The sequence below is a fragment of the Periplaneta americana genome, chromosome 6 (genome assembly GCF_040183065.1).
Source record: "Periplaneta americana isolate PAMFEO1 chromosome 6, P.americana_PAMFEO1_priV1, whole genome shotgun sequence".
Taxonomy (NCBI): domain Eukaryota; kingdom Metazoa; phylum Arthropoda; class Insecta; order Blattodea; family Blattidae; genus Periplaneta; species Periplaneta americana.
In genome coordinates this window covers 26,741,997-26,762,351 of record NC_091122.1, presented here as the reverse complement: position 1 = coordinate 26,762,351, position 20,355 = coordinate 26,741,997, and the positions used below count along the sequence as shown (strand labels likewise).

The following is a 20,355-nucleotide window of genomic DNA, read 5'->3' as shown; positions in this document are numbered from 1 at the left end:
TTGCGGTATTATAACGGTAGAAAGCTGACCTGTCATTGGCTGAACAGTTGTAACCTGAGTCGTCATTGGCTGAAAAACCTGACCTTTAATGAGTAGGTGTACTTCAATGACATGCATTAAAGGTCTGCTACCAGGTGTATAATTACTACATTTCGGCATGGTCGAGCATAAAACTGTTTATGCTCGACCATACCGAAATGTAGTAATTATACACCTGGTAGCAGTCCTTTAATGCGTGTCATTAAAGTACACATATTCATTAAAGTTCAGGTTTTCGATTATTCTCGGATATGCAATCGAAAGACAACTAGCGAAACGTCACGGAGGCTGGAAATCCAATACTGTCGCAGAAGATTATGTTCTGTTACTATAATAATTAGCGTTAATTGTAAATAATATTCAAATAAATTCAATTTTTCATCTCGTTTTTCAATTCTAAATCAATTTCCAGGTTATATCAAAATTAGTTCATGTTATTCTCTAAATTATATCAAGCTCAATGACATTACTGTTCCTCGGAAAAAATCAATACTTTCGCGTCTGCGCACATCTCACAATTTACGAGATATTGCACAAGGTCAGTTCCGCTCCCCAGTCAGATAAGAACAACATGAATACTTATGAATAATTTCAAGTTATGAATATGGTCGAGCATAAAAAGTCGTATGAAACTTGCCTATAATGGTAATTAACCCTTTCCAGCCCAATGATTCCATATGGCATCATACACTTTACCTACTCTGAGAATCCATGTAAAATGCCAAATGACTCCATATGTTATCATAGCTATATTCTTAGTTATTTTTAAGATAGCTGGCACCCCTGAAATCCCGAAACAAAACACTATCGGGCAGCGTTTCTCCTTCATGTCAAAATATTTTTTTTATTTTCAATTTAATTTGGGCTGGAAAGGGTTAAGACGCTCGTATGAAAATTATGAAACCCGCTTGCGCTCGTTTCATAAACAAACATACTCGCGTCTTAATTACTATCATTATAGGCTCGTTGCATAATGTACTATTATTGTTGTATTTCTCAGTAGCATTTCTGTGGAGTTAAAAATGTTACAAACTTCTATGATGTGTAATATGACTTTCAATAACATATAATCGTATACTTCGCTTAGTGTACAAAACATATTGATGGAATAACGTCTACAGTATGTTGCCCGTCCGATAGTAAATTTATGAGCGGAATTACGATGTAACATTTTTGTTCCTTCTGCACAGTTAGCAGATTGTAACATAGGCCGTTATTCTGCCCAACTCTTCAATTATAACAATTTCATTTTCTTCGTCAAATATTTGTATTTCTGTATATTTCATTTTATTATTAAACCATGACGTATTTTTCTTGTGGTTTTCTTCCTACGTCACTTCTGTTTAGAGCTAGTAGTATTTGATCATCGGCAAAAATAGGTAGTGGGCATATTAGCTTTACATTTTTCACTCCATTCTTTTAACGTTTATTCCGGTTTACGAGACGCGATGTGTCGCAGATCCCTTGATTGAAATACTGTGAAGCCATAAACTGGTGACACGTGATTGACATATAGCTGCGATTTTTATAACGTATGTGATCCTGGAGTGTTCACGCAGAGGAGCAGAACAGCGACTAGCGATAAGAGCCTTCTTATTAATTACACATCCGGCTTAACGTAGTTCCTAAGAGGTATAAAACTGGAAAAACGCCGTCACAGGGCACCAATCTCTACCGGCCTCCGCAACGACGACCACACTTCACAACATCATGAACAAGGCAGTGTTAGCCGTGCTCATCTTCTCAATATGCTTGGCGTTCAATGGTGAGTTCATACTTGTAGTGAGGTGGGATACTACTGCAGTCAAACGAAAGTTAAGACCGGTTCACTTTGGACCACAGGTCTGCATCGGACGTTTTCGCTCGAGCGCCAAGTAGTTCATAGCATAATCCGATAGGTAGCGCACATGCATGATGGGTAAAATTGTCACGAGCGATAAATCCTCGAACGGTATAAGCCGAGCGTTAGACATTCGTTCTTGTTACAGTGATTAACTGTGTAGTAACATCATAGATGTTTATCATTTCGAAACTTTACAGTGTTTAACTAACCTCTCCATAGTATAACTACAAAACTTGCTTTAAAATGTAATATAATTGTTGTAGGTATATGTTTTTTCTTTTTTTTTTTTTTTCCACACAGGAGTGATTTTCTTTTTGCCACATCTGTTAGATGTTACTGGATGTAAATGTAATTATTATAAACGGAGAACACAATCACGATAATGCAAGAACTGTATCAAATTTTCTAATAATAATAATAATAATAATAATAATAATAATAATAATAACAATAATAATCTCTAATAATTAGTGTATCAATCTTTGCTTCTGTAACAGTTGTGCAGCTTGATTATTCGTTTTATTATATTTTCTGTGACGTTATCTCTGTATTAATATTGTTATTAATCTACTGCTATATCAATAATATTTTGTAAAACGTTTCTACATTGTCGCAGTATATAGGCGGAACACTATGTATGGACCTATCATATTATATATGTGGTAAATAAAATATTGAATAATTATTAATTAGCAATAATAACTGTATATCGAAGTTCTTCATACTATTTTATTTATAACTTCATGTTCCTGTGTTGGTACCTTCCATTGACTGTTCCATTAAACGTTTCTCATAAACGCAGAAAATAAAGCCTTATTTTTACCGTGTGAGCAAAACATATGTTATCTTACCTGTCGCCTTCCATACAAGATAAGACATGTCGGTGAGATGACCTTGTACTGTGCTTCTATTTATTACGAGCGTATCACGACCGATCGTATCTCACTCGAGGGTGCGACACTGGACCGAGTTCAAGCGAGCGATTTAACTCCAATGCAGCACTCTGCCTTGGACAGTACCTCGTTATTTTATTATATCACTTCAGGTGGGAAAGACACTGACGTGGTCTAAGAGTAGCGTAAGGTCTAGTATTTCAGTTAATAGACTCGAAGCGCACTTTGAACTGACATGTTTACTCAAAGCAAGTTCTGTAAATTTTGTGTATTGGCATGAAGTCATGTTTGACGTGTGGCACAGGTACTATCAGAGAACACTTTCATCTTGTTTGTGCTGCAATTTACGTTCTATTCATGATTCAAAACTAGGCCTCGAGACTGTTGAAAGTGCATTCTAGTGATAAAGATTGGCAGTAAGATCACCTTTCCTACAATTTAAGGATATCCATGAGTGAAATTACGAAATTCTAAACTATAAAAGCTAGAAATGTTATGTCTTATTTAACGACGCTCGCAACTGCAGAGGTTATATCAGCGTCGCCGGATGTGCCGGAATTTTGTCCCGCAGGAGTTCTTTAAGCACACTTAAATGCCAGCGACCTGGCTCGGGATCGAACCCGCTACCTTGGGCATAGAAGGCCAGCGCTATACCAACTCGCCAACCAGGTCGACTAAAAGCTAGATTTTCAAATTTGTACCAGAGGTGTATCCTAATATAACTGAAGAACTCATAAAAATTTATCTTTGTAGCTCTCATGGTTCACAAGTTACGGGCAATTTTACTTTTTTGGGGGGGGAGGAGGGAGTAAGTCAAAAAGTCCCTTGAGTAACAATTTTTTTTTTTCGTCCTCATAATTTGTGAACAGGCTCACAACACATATGAGCCGTTCATAGCAGAAGTGGTGTAAGTCAAAATTGGGTATTGCGGTTTAAAGTAAAAATTATGTAAAATACAGCGCAAAGTAGCAATTAATGTCCTCCTTGCTATGCACTGACTATTAATCTATACCAATAATAAATCTGTAGCCGAACTTTTTCTGGTAATTTTCGATTTTCCAAAAATAATTGGTCCTAACGTATATAATTAACCACCCTGAAACCGAAAATCGCATTTTTTAAATTTTTGTTTGTATGTCTGTCTGTATGTTTGTTACCTTTTCACGCGATAATGGCTGAACCGATTTATATGAAAATTGGAATATAAATTAAGTTCGTTGTAACTTAGATTTTAGGCTATATGGCATTCAAAATACTTTATTTAAAAGAGGGGTTATAACGGGGCCTGAATTAAATAAATCGAAATATCTCGCTTATTATTGAATTTTGTGAAAAATGTTACATAACAAAAGTTTCTTTAAACATTATTTCCGATAAGTTTTATTCTTTACAAAATTTTGAAAGGACTGATATTTAATGAGATAAATGAGTTTTAAAATTAAAATAACGCCATCTAAGACGGTGCAATGAATTAAGAACAAATGACTTAGTCTATAAGGGGCCTTGGACAACAACAATCGAAACAGGGGCCTTGGACATCAACAATCGAAAGCTATTAAACATAGCCTACAGACAATGTTTCGGTGTTTGTATGAAGTAATATCAGAAGCTAAATTAACCGATTTGTATAATTAATTATTATTTCACCATTGGAAAGTGTAGTTTCCCTAGATGGACATAATGCTATAATGTTATTACAGTAACGTCTGAGTAAATCGAGGACAGGTAAGATTAAAATAGCTTCTTATGCACAGAAAATTTGACGGGCTATTTTGTACATTCGTTTTCTGTATTTATTAAAATAATATTTATGTACACTCATCTTAATCTCAGAGAATTAACGAAGAACGAGAGTGTATTGATTTAGTATGCAGTAATAGTACGTTAGCTTAGCAATCCATTATTTTATAATTCAAATTTTAACTATGCTCAATTGAATCGTGTTAAAATACATAAAATATATATGCAATAAATGCAATGCAAAAGAAATTGGGTAATGAGCGAAGCAGATTATCTTGCGCTGTTGTAAAAGTTGTTCCCTGGATCAAACGTCCTATTTTAATTATGTAATTATTTTACATTTATTTCTAACAGGTGCAGCGGAGCGCACGGGTACGGCTAGTAGTTTAAATAAAATGAATATTAATTGCTACTTTGCGCTGTATTTTACAGAATGTTTACTTTAACACTCATTACCGATTTTTGACACACCACTTCTGCTATGAACGGCTCATATACTTCTTTAAATATCTCTGGGTTTCAATGTAGATTTATTAGATAAGCCTCTAGAATTTTTTTTAAATATTGTATTTTTTTTTTTCTTAAAAATAAAAAATATTTAAGAAACTGAAAGAAATATATATTGAAATCGTGTTCACCATAAAACCCAGAGCAATTTTTATTCACTGCATATTTGTGAACTTAAATATCAAGTTTGAACTATCTATCACAAAATCTGCATCGCAAGTAGAGTTTTATAGGAATGAAAATGCTCAAAATTTAAAGTGTGAGAAAACCGTGCAAAACTGAGCTTGTCGCAGCTGGAATTTAAAGCACCACGTGACTTCTAAAACTGGCGTATGGAATTTAAAAATGGCGCTACCGTACTGGTGCTGCTATTTTTTTAATAGAGGTAGTAGTATTTTATAATGTCAAAAGACAAAATTGTGATTTTTGAGAGAACTTCTTCAAAATTCACTCAATGAATGAATGAAAGGGGACGAAGAAAGAATGATGTTTAAAATGGCAGACAGGGTAAGCATCCCATGCCTCCATTGGTTCCCGACTTGCAATTCACTAACTTTAGCTCGAGGTTCCCAGCCAAAAGCCGTTTGCCCTCTCATCTAACAGTAGTGTATTTTCCCCTGTAAATGGTAAAATGAGACATGTACACGCTAACAGTTGAATTGTGAATGAAATGAATGAAGTGAAGTTAGCACCATGCCTCGCAGATGTTAATGAGAGGTGGAGAGTCCAGCGCTCTGGTCAGTTCAGTTCTAGTCACGTTTTTGTAGTGGCGCTAGGGAGACTCCGTAACCTGTTACCAACAAAGTGGTGGGCTACTCGTTTCCGTAGAAGCCGTCTGGCTGCCTGGTTGGCTGTGGCAAGTGTCGTGTGTCGTTTCGTGGGGTTTGTGCCTGTAGTGAGTAAGGAGATAGTGAATGTCACTATTTCGTCCTGTAGTCTGTTTAGTTGCCGGTCAATGTAGGATTCTATTTTCTGCATAGCAGAACGTAGAACCCCCTCGACCAGCTGTTCCGTGGTTGTTTTGTCTGTCTGTGGATCGTCTGTAGTGGTTGTCTTGGTTGTCATAGTCTTAGCCGCATGGATACCCTTGAATTATTTATTTATTTCATTTATCTTTTATGGTACTGGCACAGTTAAGGACATAAGGTTTTATCTTCCTCCCAACAGTATAAAAATACAGAGCAAATACAAATAACATCACATATAGTTAAATGTTGATTTCTCCTACTCCAAAAATAGGGAAGGCAGGCATCATTTCATTTTAAGTTTCCTGATGAACAAGAATCAGAGATTCAAGTCGCGGAATTGTGAACACCAGACCGCAACGCGATATTATGATGTCGCAGTTGTAAATTCAGCTTTAGAGTATTATTTCCTGTATTTAAATTAATGTATATTTTGATCTCTAACCTCTAGTGATATCCTTTGATGTCAATTATAGAGCATTCTGCATAAAGTTCTCAACATTTTCAAAATACTCTCTGTACCTGAACAGATAAGACGACAACCCTGGCTGCTAGCATACCTGAAGCTGCCAAGGATATCGTTGAGAACGTCGTTGGTGCTGTAGCTAAAGTTGTAGGCACTCTCGCCGACACGATCCTTTCAGAGGTAAGTGTAGGCCTATATGAAGCAGAAGTCATGGTCATAGTGTACAATATTTCATACTTTTTAATCTGAAACTTTCTTGCGTGATCAATTACATTACAGGAAGAAAGTAATATAACTCTGCAGATTTCAACAGCTTATTCCTTTGGGTAGAGCACAACAAAAATTCTAGTACCATATTAATCCCAATAAATACTTGTACAGATTTCAACAACATATTCCTTTGGGTAGAGCACAACAAAAATTCTAGCACCATATTAATCCCAATAAATATTTTGTATAGATTTCAACAACTTATTCCTTTGGGCAGAGCACAACAAAAATTCTAGTACCTTATTAATCCCAATAAATACTTTTCTAAAAAAAATAATAATTTTTCCCTAAATGTTAACACTGTTTTGCTCGATAAGTAGGCCTACTATTCCGACGATTCTGATTTTCAATCCCATCATAAGATAAAGTGATAAGGAACGATTTATCTCTTTGCAATTTTCAATAAAAATGGACGGTTTGCTTATAAATTAAATAAAAATATTGAAACGTAGGCCTATCGCTATTTCCTATCATTAGGAAAACTGGCAACCCTACTGCAGTGGCTAAGAGACGGAATGCTGCTATTCAGATCTTACTACAGCTTGCCCAAGTCAAGTCTGCGAGTGGGGATACCGGGATGGAATGTAGAGGCAAAACACAGTTGCCACATAGGTCATTTGAGGCTCACATTTCAAAGTGTGTGCATCGTTTGAAATACACTACGCAGTTGTTGTCCTTGTCTTCAGAAGAAGGCAAGCTCTGACAACCGTTAAGCTGTCTCCTAACCTCCCCTCCTCATGCAACTTTCTCTCCTATGCCCACGCTTGCCAATCGGAACGGCAAACCTCACTGTCGAAAGTGTGTCAAGCAGATATACAGGGACATCATTTTATTTTTACTAACATTTTTATTGTACCTGCATTTCTGAATGTACTTCACTCTCACCCCTTCACTAATGTCCTTGCTCCCGTCAGACACACAAACTTACGGCCGCTGTTGCATTCGAAGACTTCAAGCAGTGAAGTAAACACTGCAGTGTATAGTGTGTTTCATAAATATCATTGCGTTTTCTATAGAAGAAAGAACCTATATTAATAATATCGTACTAAAAATTATATTCAAGAAACGATAAATTCAATTTCAGAGAATATGTTTCAAAATGTTTTTAATAATATGCGTACTGGATTGAAGCCTGCACTGTAATGAACGGCAACCATTTTCAGCAACTTGTTTAAAAATTCAGATTAGCTTATTTTGAATTGAGGTGGCTAGAAGCAAAGGAATGCTAGTGACATTTGTAATAACATGAGTTAAGTGCATCCAGTGTAAGCGAAAGTGGCAAGGGGATATTTTAATCGCATCACACATTAAAATTTAAATAAAAATTTCACCGATTTTACGAAACCCCATTTTCTCAAAAGTAACTTAAGTGCACTTAGAGCCCTTTACTTATGACCCCGTCAATTTAAATGCACTCTCTATATTGTATGTTAACACCAATAATTAATATGGTAAATAAAGTAGACATTACATAACGAACATAGCCGCCTGAAAAGTTCAATTTTTGAAAAGAAAAAAATGTTACTACTCTACTGTGTTTTGATAAATTCCGTAAAAGTGATGATCAAACTGAAAATCGTAATATCGTATTTCCCTACAACATAAATGGATACACTACTTTTCTCTCCTCCTATATCTAGTAAAATGATTTGTTTACACATTGCACTGGTAACATCAAACTCCTGTAATGGAAGGGGGCAACAGTGTTTCCGAGTATAGCCAGGTTAATGTTAAAAATGTTGGTAAAAATAAAGTGATGTCCCTGTACAATCTATTTCAAATTGTTTTGTTCTCGGAGTGTTCTTACGTTTCCATTACCGCTCTATGAACTGAGGCGCAGTAGGGAAACTTTGCTGTCATATGAGACTGTACGGGTCTCCTCTCGTTACCGCCTCCTTTCACTACAGAACTGCCTCCAACTTCCCCTCTCGGCTCGCAGACTTGACTTGGTCGAGCTGTAGGTGAGCCGATGATGCACTGTTGCCAAACTGAGTACCAGATTCAGAACAGAGACGCTGATGACGTTGAATGAACTCGCCATTGAAAACTAACCAACATTCGACTGTTTCTTTCTTGGGTGATTGTGTAATGAGTTTTTATTTTGTTCAGGTGGCTAACACGACATCTGCAGTGGCCGGGACAGCTGTCAAAGGAGTGCAAGGCACAGTAAACGGTGCCTCAGGGCTTGGTGGAACAGTCGTGAGTGGTGTGAAGAAGGTCGTCAATACCGCTGAAGACGCAGGAGGAAACGTCCTTACCGGAGTAAGAAATGCGGTAAATAGTATTCTGGATGGACTATTCGACGCCTTAGGTGTAGTGCACAATACGACCTCCACTAGCAAGTAATCTGGTAGCTTAAGAAGCACAGCACTACGACCCTACTTAATGCTGTCACGACATTGTAAAAGGCACTGAAGAGAAGTTTAATATTATATTCAGCACGTTGTTGGAATTTAAGACACGAATTGACAAACATTCCAAGTCCAAAACTGACCGAATTTAACTTTTTACCTACTATATGTTGAGCTTCACTTAGGCTACCATCCTGCAAAAAAAGAATATCCCAAGTCCGACTGTAGCTGGGTCCACACAATGTAACAAAACATGTTATATAACAAACTTTGTATGTAACATGTTTCTTTAACTTGTTATATGTTATATTTGTGTTGGTATCAAAATAACATTCTTGTAACAAATTATATAACTCGATAAATGAAATAAATGTCACGTTTGAAAATGGCGTAGAGGGCAGATGATGTAGTTCTTGCTGCTGCTGCTTGTGTGATTCTGGCAGGAAGTAGTAGGCCTTGTAAACGAAAATGTTGGGTGCGACCATCTTTACAAGCTGTAAAACAATAAAGTAGAAGTAATCTTTCAGCAGATATTAAGAGAGATGCTAGTGATTCCTTGGCAGAAGAACTTGGATGTGATGGAAGTTTCAAAAACTTTGCCAGAATGATCAGTTATGATTTTGAATATCTTATAAACGTAATCGGACATAAGATAAGTAAGAAAGACACTTCATTTCGAGGTGCAATACTGGCGACAGAAACCGTTACTTTAAGATTTCTTCCAAGTGGAGATTCCTACAAAATTTTAAGCTATTTGTTCAAATTCTCCAAGCAGAGCATATCCAAGATTGTGCCAGAGTATGTGAAGCTATCACTGACTCATTTTGTCTCTTAAAAACAAGAGCATCTTGAAGTACACCCATTCTGATTTGTAGTGAGCGTTTGCTCCATATCCACTTTTCCCTTTCTTTAATTCTATCTGGAACTGACCAATAAGAACTCTCATTTTCTTTTCAACCTCTTGCACATCCATTTTCATATTAACACCCAATTCAGCCCATGCGTCGTACTTTTTATTTGTCTTTGTAGTCCATATCATTCGCTGATCCCAAATAATACCCGTTTTCCTCTGTACAGCTCATAAGTTGCAGTCTTGTTTCACTACATTATGCCAAGTTGACTTCGGAACACAGATGAATAATCACGCCAAGCGCACAGACAATGCATACAAGATGCTACGCAATAATGCAAAACAATGACGTGATGATTCCAGCAAGACTCAGCTCGTACCTTTTTGTGCAGCGGGTATGTTTTATAACAAGTTACATGATGCGCAAACATGTTATATAACGATGTTTTATAACATTCTTTGATCTTTACCGACACCCGATGGATAACATATAACTTGCTATATAACACAAAAAAACTCATGTTATATAACATTTTCTTCCCGTTTCTACAAGTTATATAACTTTGTTATATAACGTGTTTTGTTATATAGTGTGGACCCAGCTTAAGCCTGTTTTTTTTAATGATACAAATATTTATTGCAATACTCTTATACTCCAAACCTATGTAGTTTTCTTGTTTTACTGAACAATTTATTTACTACAATGGACTTAGGATGTTTGTCATTTCAGGTCTTCAATTGAAAACAGAATTTAATGTATTTTAAGCACAAGGTTTTTTCATACAGTTTGTAAGACCTGAAGCTGTACAGAGAAAAAAATGAAGTGATGTAAATGTAATAAACGATGTAATAAAAAGTTCACATTTTCTATATATGTCTTGTACATTTATGTTCTCTTAATTTGTAACATGTTCAACCCTGATTTATTAGGTTACGTCAAAAGTAATATCGGGTTTTTAAGTTTTACTGTTTTTTTTTAATTTTAACGATTTTCTTCAGTTGGGAAAAGCAATTCATAGTAAACCCAGACTTATTAGGTTGTGTCAAAAGTAATCTCGGGTTTTTAAGTTTTACTGTTTTTTTTTTTAATTTTAACGATTTTCTTCAGTTGGGAAAAGCAATTCATAGTAAACCCAGATTTATTAGATTGCGTCAAAAGTAATCTCGGGTTTTTAAGTTTTCTGCTTTTTTTTTTAATTTTAACGATTTTCTTCAGTTGGGAAAAGCAATTCATAGCAAACCCAGATTTATTAGATTGCGTCAAAAGTAATCTCGGGTTTTTAAGTTTTCTGCTTTTTTTTTTTAATTTTAACGATTTTCTTCAGTTGGGAAAAGCAATTCATAGTAAACCCAGATCTTCTAGGTTGCGTCAAAAGTAATCTCGGGTTTTGAAGTTTTCTGCTTTTTTTTTTAATTTTAACGATTTTCTTCAGTTGGGAAAAGCAATTCATAGTAAACCCAGACTTATTAGGTTGTGTCAAAAGTAATCTCGGGTTTTTAAGTTTTACTGTTTTTTTTTTTTTTTTTTTTTTAATTTTAACGATTTTCTTCAGTTGGGAAAAGCAATTCATAGTAAACCCAGATTTATTAGATTGCGTCAAAAGTAATCTCGGGTTTTTAAGTTTTCTGCTTTTTTTTTTAATTTTAACGATTTTCTTCAGTTGGGAAAAGCAATTCATAGCAAACCCAGATTTATTAGATTGCGTCAAAAGTAATCTCGGGTTTTTAAGTTTTCTGCTTTTTTTTTTTTTATTTTAACGATTTTCTTCAGTTGGGAAAAGCAATTCATAGTAAACCCAGATCTTCTAGGTTGCGTCAAAAGTAATCTCGGGTTTTGAAGTTTTCTGCTTTTTTTTTTAATTTTAACGATTTTCTTCAGTTGGGAAAAGCAATTCGTAGTACTCTATGATTATTATTGCGTATTGTGAGCATGTGAGTCGTTAATTGTTAACATAAAGAATATAAAATGGAGCTTATAAACTATAAGATTAAAAAAAATAATTTTCATTAGTTTTAATAATTTAACAAAAATATTGGTCTTGTAAACCAAAAATAAGGAACACCTTTTAAAACTTCAGAAAAAAGATGAGAGGTAAAAAGGAAGCTTTTGGAAATCTAGGAATAATCTTTGCTATATTAGCAATTGGTTTACTGGGCTTTGTCCTAAAGCACTATCATACTGGAAACAATTATACTATTATTAGTTTTTTAATAGGTTATTTTACGACGCTTTTTCAACATCTTAGGCTATTTAGCGTGTGAATGACATGAAGGTGATAATGCCGGTGAAATGAGTCAGAGGTCCAACACCGAAAGTTACCCAGCATTTGCTCTTAATGGGCTGAGGGAAAAGTCCGGAATAAACCTTAACCAGGATTTGAATCCGGGCTCGCTCGTTTCACGGTCATGCATGCTAACTGTTAGTCCACTGCGGTGGACTTACTGTATAATTTCTATATAAAATGTCTTCCATGGGTATCAAGAGAAAACGTATCGAAAAACATGCAAATAATTGAATGGTTTGGGAAGGGAAAATATGGCTCATATCCCATCAGAATACGATATTGGAGTTATAACTGCGATATTTAATAAAAAAAACAAGTATAGAGTGTATAAAGTATGTAAATCTACAAACGAGACCTCCATTATTCCTATTTTTCTGTACACAGCCATTATAAAGAGTTTTCTTGCCCCTTAAAAACCCGTTGTTGACAACCAGAATAAAATTAGTGAACTGTCCACTATTTAGCGTCTTAAAAACAATACCACGGAGAAAATTACGAAATATTTCATGGTATGGATTATCCGATTTTTTTTTCGATTAACCGTTCAGCCCATTCCCTTCATTACCACGGATAACAGAGGTTCTACTGTATTGGGTTGAGGGAAAACCCCGGAGAAACCTCATATTGTGAATACATTTGATGAAGTTTCTGATGGTGTAGAGGAATCAGTAGTAGATGTATCATTATACATAGAAAGGACTTTCGTAAAAGGGATATCTGCCAGAGGTAGAAGACGAGAGGTGCCTCCCCGCTCGCCTCCGCACGTCTGGATTGTTTATAACCTAGTCTTGAATGGGACTCAAAGGACAGTTAATACAATAGAAGGACGGCACTCCAAATTTCAAAAAATGTATTGTATAACTCACCATGCTAACATGTGGAAGTTCATTGAAAACTTGCAGAAGACCAAAATGACAATCAGTTATTAATAAATCAATTAATGGCAGGTCATATGGTAATACGTCACCCCATAAAGAAGTCCTATGTTTTAAATTCAAGACAAATTCAGAAAATGGTGCGGAATTACCATGTACATAGAGAAAACGGTGACGTTGACATATCTTAGAGCAGCCGTGGCGAAAATGTCGTCGTGCGCCGAGCCACTGTGTAACCTGCAACGTGCATAGCATCTATGGAGGGAGGCGGACACCCGAAGGGGAAGTGAAGCAACTGTCTGACTTATTAACGGATTTCATTTTCCTTAGTCAAGCACTTAAATATAATTTTATAGAGTATAAGATTACAAAGTAATCTTTAGTACGTGTAACGAAGAAAGAAATGAACAAAAAAACATAGGACACATTAAAATAACCTATTAATAATGTCTTCAGATTGTCTCTGCAACAATTTCAAAATCAGGAATTATGTCACTTACTGCCAGTCGTAGTTGATCACGAAGGTATTTGTCTGTCAGTCGTGATCTAAATTTGGTTTTTACTGTTTTCATTGTTGAAAATAATTTTTCACAAACGTAAGTTGTAGCGAACATGGCTTCAATAGAGCAAGCGAAAGAACGAAGCTTCGGATATTTATTTTTTGGCAAAGATTTGAGAAGTTCAACATTTGTCAAGTCCTTACATCTAGCTTTCATTTAACATCACATTGTAAATCTGTGAGTTTAAATTGAAGATCTAACCGCATTATTCGTACATCTGCTGAAAAAGGATCGACGTACAGAGATGATGATGATAATAATAATAATAATAATAATAATAATAATAATAATAATAATAATAATAATACTTCATGTAGTATAATGCTGTTTTATGTTATACAATCATTTTCCTCGTAATACTTGTGAACAAATCATACGTTTAATATTCTCATCATATTGGCAGCAAAAAAATGCGTCCTCCCATCCTCCTTGAAACTTTCGTTTTTGTAGAGGTACATGGTTTCGAGAGAGACATTGCGACGATACGCCACTCGCAGGTGAGAGACAAATAAGCAAATGGAACGAAGTTTGATTCCAGTGAGTGAGAGGGTGGGGGTTGGGGAAGGCAGGAAGTAAGAGAAATGCACAGCTATCATTGCGAGCCACAATGTGCTCGTGAGTCACATTTTCGCCACGGCTGTCTTAGAGGCAATAACTTAGTTATCGGTTGAAACTGTATGCAGAAGAATTTCCTTATGATGAAAACGATAATGAAGCAAATTAATGGCATTTTTGTAATTGAATAAAAATATGCTACAATTACAGATGCTATTATGTAATATTAAAATTCCAAAATAATGTACATCTGGTTGACTGTATTATTTACATCATGTTAAAAGCAGACTGATGATTTTTTAAATCGATTATTACTTCAGATTTGTGGATCTTTTAAATTATGAACAAATCATCTGTGGACACAACTACAAATGGACCTGTAATGTAGTGGACTTTAAATAACTGAACCTATAAATTAATGGACTTTAATGTAAAGGACAGAAGAAACTGGACATTTGGACTGTGGACATAAAGAAGTGGACATATCATCCGTGTGTCATATTTTTCATAGCTGTCTTTACTGCTTGGATTTCTCCATCAAATTTTGTTGTTTATCTTTCGTATAAGAAAAATTAATTTTATCGTCGGAACCATGTCAAATAATTCTTATGCTGTGAAAACAATCATTCATATTGTACCGCAGTATGGTAACACGTGCCCTATTTTGTTGGCAAACTAATGGGTTTTACTCTTCCAAATGTGATTGCCGCCTTTGTACTACGGTGGACAGCTTACATGTTATGTCAACGTCAACATTCACAAATCATCATAATACAGGGTATCGTGTTTCGCAAGCACTTGTCTTCTTGGGAATGCCGGTATAAAAAGAAGTTGGGCTCAGCCAAGTTCAGTACTGCTTAAAACACCCAGTTATACATTCTAACCGATAGAATGTTCAAGATATTCGTCATGGGATCCTTATTGTTTCTAGGATTTATCATATCCAGTGGTACGTACAGTATAACATTTCAAACATCTACGTACAGTACGTAAAGACGTTTATGCTCGACCATGCCGAAATGTAGTAATTATACACCTGATAGCAGTCCTTTAATGCATGTCATTAAAGTACACCTATTCATTAAAGTTCAGGTTTTCGATTATTCTCGGATATGCAATCGAAAGACAACTAGCGAAACGTCACGGAGGCTCGAAATCCAATACTGTCGCAGAAGGTTATGTTCTGTTACTATAATAATTAGCGTTAATTGTAAATAATATTCAAATAAATTCAATTTGTCATCTCGTTTTTCAATTCTAAATCAATTTCCAGGTTATATCAAAATTAGTTCATGTTATTCTCTAGATTACATCAAGGTCAATGACATTATTGTTCCTCGGAAAAAATCAATACTTTTGCGTCTGCGCACATCTCACAATTTACGAGCTATGCACAAGGTCACTTCCGCTCTTCAGTTAGATACGAATAAATGAATACTACTGAATAATTTCAAGTTAGAAATACGGTCGAGCATAAAAAGCCGTATAAAACTTGCCTATAATGGTAATTAAGACCGCTCGTATGAAAATTATGAAATTCGCTTGCGCTCGTTTCATAAACAAACATACTCGCGTCTTAATTACTATCATTATAGGCTCGTTGCATAATGTAGGCCTACTATTTTAGGCTTTCACGGTTACTGTGTTCTGAAGTAGAATATTAAGGTTTTTCCGCAGTGTGCTGGGACTAAACAACTTTAACTGCTACAGCAGAACCTCTATTATCCGTGGTAATGAAGAGGGTGGGCTGAACGGTTAATCGAAAAAATCGGATAATCCGTACCATAGAAAACTTTCATAAATTAAGTGTTGCATAATTCAGTTTCGTAATTTTCTCCGTGGTCATGTGTTTTAACATATTAGATAGTGGATCAGAAGTTTTAAGTATAATAGCTCTGTTGGAAAGAGTGGGTGAAGAAAGAAGAATGCTGAAGCTGATCAGGAAGAGAAAGAGGAATTGGCTGGGTCACTGACTGGGAAGAAACTGCCTACTGAAGGATTCACTGGAAGGAATGGTGAACGGGAGAAGATTTCGGGGCAGAAGAAGATATCAAATAATAGACGGCATTAAGAAAAATGAATCATATGCGGAGACTAAGAATAAGGCAGAAAATAGGAAAGACTGGAGAATGTTGGGTTTGCACTGACAGAAAATTATGAATGAATGAATGAATGAATAATGAATGAATGAATAAATAAATAAATAAATCTAAACCCGTGAAGAAATACTACTTCCAAAGGAAATGGGAATATGATCATTTTGTTGTTGAAGACGAAAGAATTGCTTGTTTACTGTGTCTCATGCAATCTATTTCTACTCGTCATTTCAATATTAAACCACATTTCAACAAAGCCCATATTAAGAATTATGGAATGCACAAACTTTCGGGTAAGTTCATTATTACGAACTGTATATTGATTATTTATTTATATACTGTTAAATTAAGGACGTCACTCGTTGTGTTCATTTTGAATTGGAATTAATAGTGACTTTCAAGGTTCATTACTTAAATGCTATAAATTTATGTTTCCGTAGGTGATGATAGAAGGAAAGTTTTCGAAAATCTGAAGCAGGTTAAGTGCAAAGAAATCTCAAAGAAACTACCGACAGAATATCTAGCATAATTGTAAACCTTGAAACGAGATAACGCATTATAAAAATATTGAATTTATTACAATCCTTTTTGAAAATTTCATGCCGCCACTGATGGATCTTTGACGGCCAGAGAACTCTATGCGGAAGTCGATCAACCCCAATAGAAGTGGAGTGAGGCTGACGTCATATTTCCCCTCCTTACGAGTTCTGTAGGCCTGCTCTAAAATCTTGACCTTGCAAATTACTACTTTTTTTAGCGTAATAATTCGAAACATTTATCAGCATGGAAGGCTAGTAGAAGAAGCCAAGGGCAACTGGAAAATAGGTTTGCATATTCCGATTTCTCGTCTTGCAGGTACCGGTACATTAGTAGTTGGGTCGTATATAACGTTTTTTTAGTAAAATTATCGTTGTTTTCGATTTTACATGAATTTATATTTTAATGGGGTTAAATGCCGGTACGGTACAATCGACAGATGCAACCACATAGTTGGGTCACGATATCTTCGAAAGAGTCATCATTCGGATTTCAAACTTCATTCCAAGTATAAGACTGGCAAGGCACAATAAGTCCACTAGAGACTGTAGTACTGGCGTTTGGACATTCTCCCAGTACTGAAAAGGTACACAAAACTAATTCTACATATACTTCTTTTATCAGTTATTTGTGGACGCTGTATCAACTGTGGAGCTAAATGACGTCGGTATAACCGATAATTGAGAGATGATTTATGGTCAGATGGATTCGAGGATTCACCATGGATTATTACCGGTACCTTACAGTTTCTTTAGAGTTGGGAAACATTTCTTAAAGGAACCCAACCAAATAATTTACCAAATCGAGAATCGAACCTAAACCGCACAGCAGCCTCTGAGCACGAATCCAGATCGATATTTATGAGCTATACCGATAATTATATTAACATTCTATGTATGTTAGCATAATTCTGCTACACAGTTTATTTCAGTGTTTAATTAATAGTTCATAGTATTTTGTTCTTTAATTCGTAAATAACTCTTGTATACATGTAACTCTTATCTAAATCAAATTCTTGAATTCTTTGTAAGTTCATGCATATGTATATATACTTTTTGCTGGTTGAGTGGAAGAGAAGGCCTTACGGCCTTAACTCTGCCAGCTAAAATAAATCATTATTATTATTATTATTATTATTATTATTATTATTATTATTATTATTATTATTATTTTGTACAATATACACCAGACATTTGAAGAGACGGTACTGAAGTCGGAACAAGTTCAATCTATGAAACACTGTGACATACTTTTTGTTGAATATAATTTGTATGCGGGAAAAAACAGCCAGAATTAGGTACTGTTAAACCAGAGCTACTTTAACATCGCGGGTGACTTTACAGTTCTCATTACTACTCTGAAACCACGTTTCAAATTTGTAATAATATTGTTTGTTAGGGTAACCAGGTATTGTAAATCTAATATAAAATAAAACAGCCCACATTTTGCTATGTATGTCAACAACTTTTAAAACTATTCAATTGAAATTTTAGACACATTAGGACAATTTAATTCATATCGGAGATGTTCAGATAAGTCTGTGGTTAATATTCAGATAAAATTTCTTTTTTTTTTATTCCCGTCAATGTCTTACCAATTGTAATAGCATGAACTAAAATTCTTTACATATTACATAGTGTACATATTTCTTGTACATATAAGCGTTTTCGCCATTCTTTGTGGCATCATCATATACTTTTAGTTTTCAATAAAATAACCTCATATATGTGATATGATGTGATCATATGAAATCACTCAAAATAAAATACACTCAGGGACAAAAAAAAAACCCGGACACTTTAATATTTGCTGGTATTTTTCAAAACATTATCTTCTCATACAATATTATGGTAGCCATCTGTTATGGAGACGTATATACATTATTGATTGTTTTTTGTTTTATAAACAAGCCATTACAACCAAATATTCCAATTTTGCTTTCGGAGTCTCAGCTATAACAATTTTATCTCAACCATTTTGTGCTTCATTATCGTTATCATTAGTTATTTCTTTATTTTTACATTTTCTGAGTTTAAGTGGGGTTGTAACATTTGTCTTAAAACAAGATGCGACCTGAAGATATGGCTCGAGCTGTAGCCCTTTATGATGATGGACGCAGTGTACGTTACATTGCAAATGTTATGAATATGGCTAGAAGCACAACCCATGATGCCATAAAACGGTATAGAGAGACCCTAGAATATACCAGAAGACCAGGTTCGGGTCGTCCAAGAGCTACAAATCCAAATGAAGACAGGTATGGTGTTGAGAGTTCTTAGGGAGCGCAACCTGCCAGCTACTAATGTAGCCCAGCAATTTGTTAACATGCAAGACTAACAGCTGCTAGGTATATAAATGAATGTTTGGCTGATCATGTTGTGCCATTTGGCCAATTTGTAGGCGATATTTTGTTTTAATGCATGATAATGCACGGCCGCATATTGCCCATGCGGTCGGAGATTATCTCCAAGAAGTGGGAATCCATGTTCTTCCATGGCCAGCAAGGAGTCCAGACATGAACCCAATTGAACACGTGTGGGTCATGCTGGGACGGCGTGTTAAGAATAGACGACCGAGACCAGAATCGTTACAAGAGTTGAGGCGAGCACTTGGCGAAGAATGGGAACTTATTCCTCAAGAAGACATTGCTAACCAAATTGAGAGCATGCCAAGACGTATGGATGCAGTTATTCAAGCCAGAGGGGTTAATACCCGTTACTAAAAAGAGTTTTTAATGTTTAAGGCACCATAAAATGAAAAAACAGTTAAACCAAACGATGCCATAGTTATACGCCCTTTGTAATTTTTTGTAAATTTTCTCATCAGAGATTTTTTTTCAAATGTTATCGTATAAGGTGCTAAATGAAACATTATTTTGTTTAAATGGCTTTTGTTTCATTTTGAAATAATTGGCAACAAAATACAAGCAAATATAGAAGTGTCCGGTTTTTTTTTGTCCCTGAGTGTATTAAAAAAACGTGAATTTTAAAAGATATAAATTATAACATTTTAAAAAACTATCTAAGAGCTGTTTAGGTGAGGGGTTTGGACTTTTTCCATTGCTGGTTGTCACAATCAAAAAATTAAGACACAACTTTCGAAGGATGGTTCTCCCTTCGTCTTCAGGTGGAAGGAAGGAGAGAAGAGAAAAAAAACCTATTGTTGGGATCGTTACGTACAGCTATTCTGTATGACTGAAAAAGTCCAAACCCCTCACCTAAACATTAACAATCCACCATTGCTTTCCAGCCCCTCATTTAGATCAATATCTAAGAGCTTTCACTTACTTGATATATGAACATCAATTTATTTTGTATACAAGAAATGTGTACACTATGTAATATGTAGAGAATTTTACTTTATGATATTATAATTGTTAAGTCGTTGACGGGAATAAAAAACAAAACAATTTTATTTGAAGATCAGGAAAAGCTCTGATGAATACCCCCTGTAAATTTTAGCGTTCTGTTAAACATATGAACTCTTAGTAAAATATAGTTTTTTTTTAAATTGTGAAGAAAAA

At 35.3% G+C, this 20,355-nt stretch overlaps 1 protein-coding gene across 1 annotated transcript; it reads left to right on the top strand.

Moving 5' to 3' along the window:
- The first annotated feature begins 1,662 nt into the window (after positions 1-1,662).
- LOC138701159 (uncharacterized) lies at positions 1,663-10,796 on the top strand. The gene is made up of 3 exons (XM_069827777.1): positions 1,663-1,804; positions 6,518-6,633; positions 8,833-10,796. The coding sequence occupies exons 1-3, from the start codon at positions 1,750-1,752 to the stop codon at positions 9,067-9,069; spliced, it is 408 nt and encodes a 135-aa protein (XP_069683878.1). The 5' UTR covers positions 1,663-1,749; the 3' UTR covers positions 9,070-10,796.
- The last annotated feature ends 9,559 nt before the right edge of the window (positions 10,797-20,355 follow it).

Excerpts from the sequence above, each read along its gene's own strand:
- LOC138701159 (XM_069827777.1), top strand. The coding sequence starts at position 1,750 with ATGAACAAGGCAGTGTTAGCCGTGCTCATCTTCTCAATATGCTTGGCG. Across the intron at positions 1,805-6,517 it reads AATATGCTTGGCGTTCAATG|ATAAGACGACAACCCTGGCT; the intron begins GTGAGTTCATAC and ends GTACCTGAACAG. Across the intron at positions 6,634-8,832 it reads CCGACACGATCCTTTCAGAG|GTGGCTAACACGACATCTGC; the intron begins GTAAGTGTAGGC and ends TATTTTGTTCAG.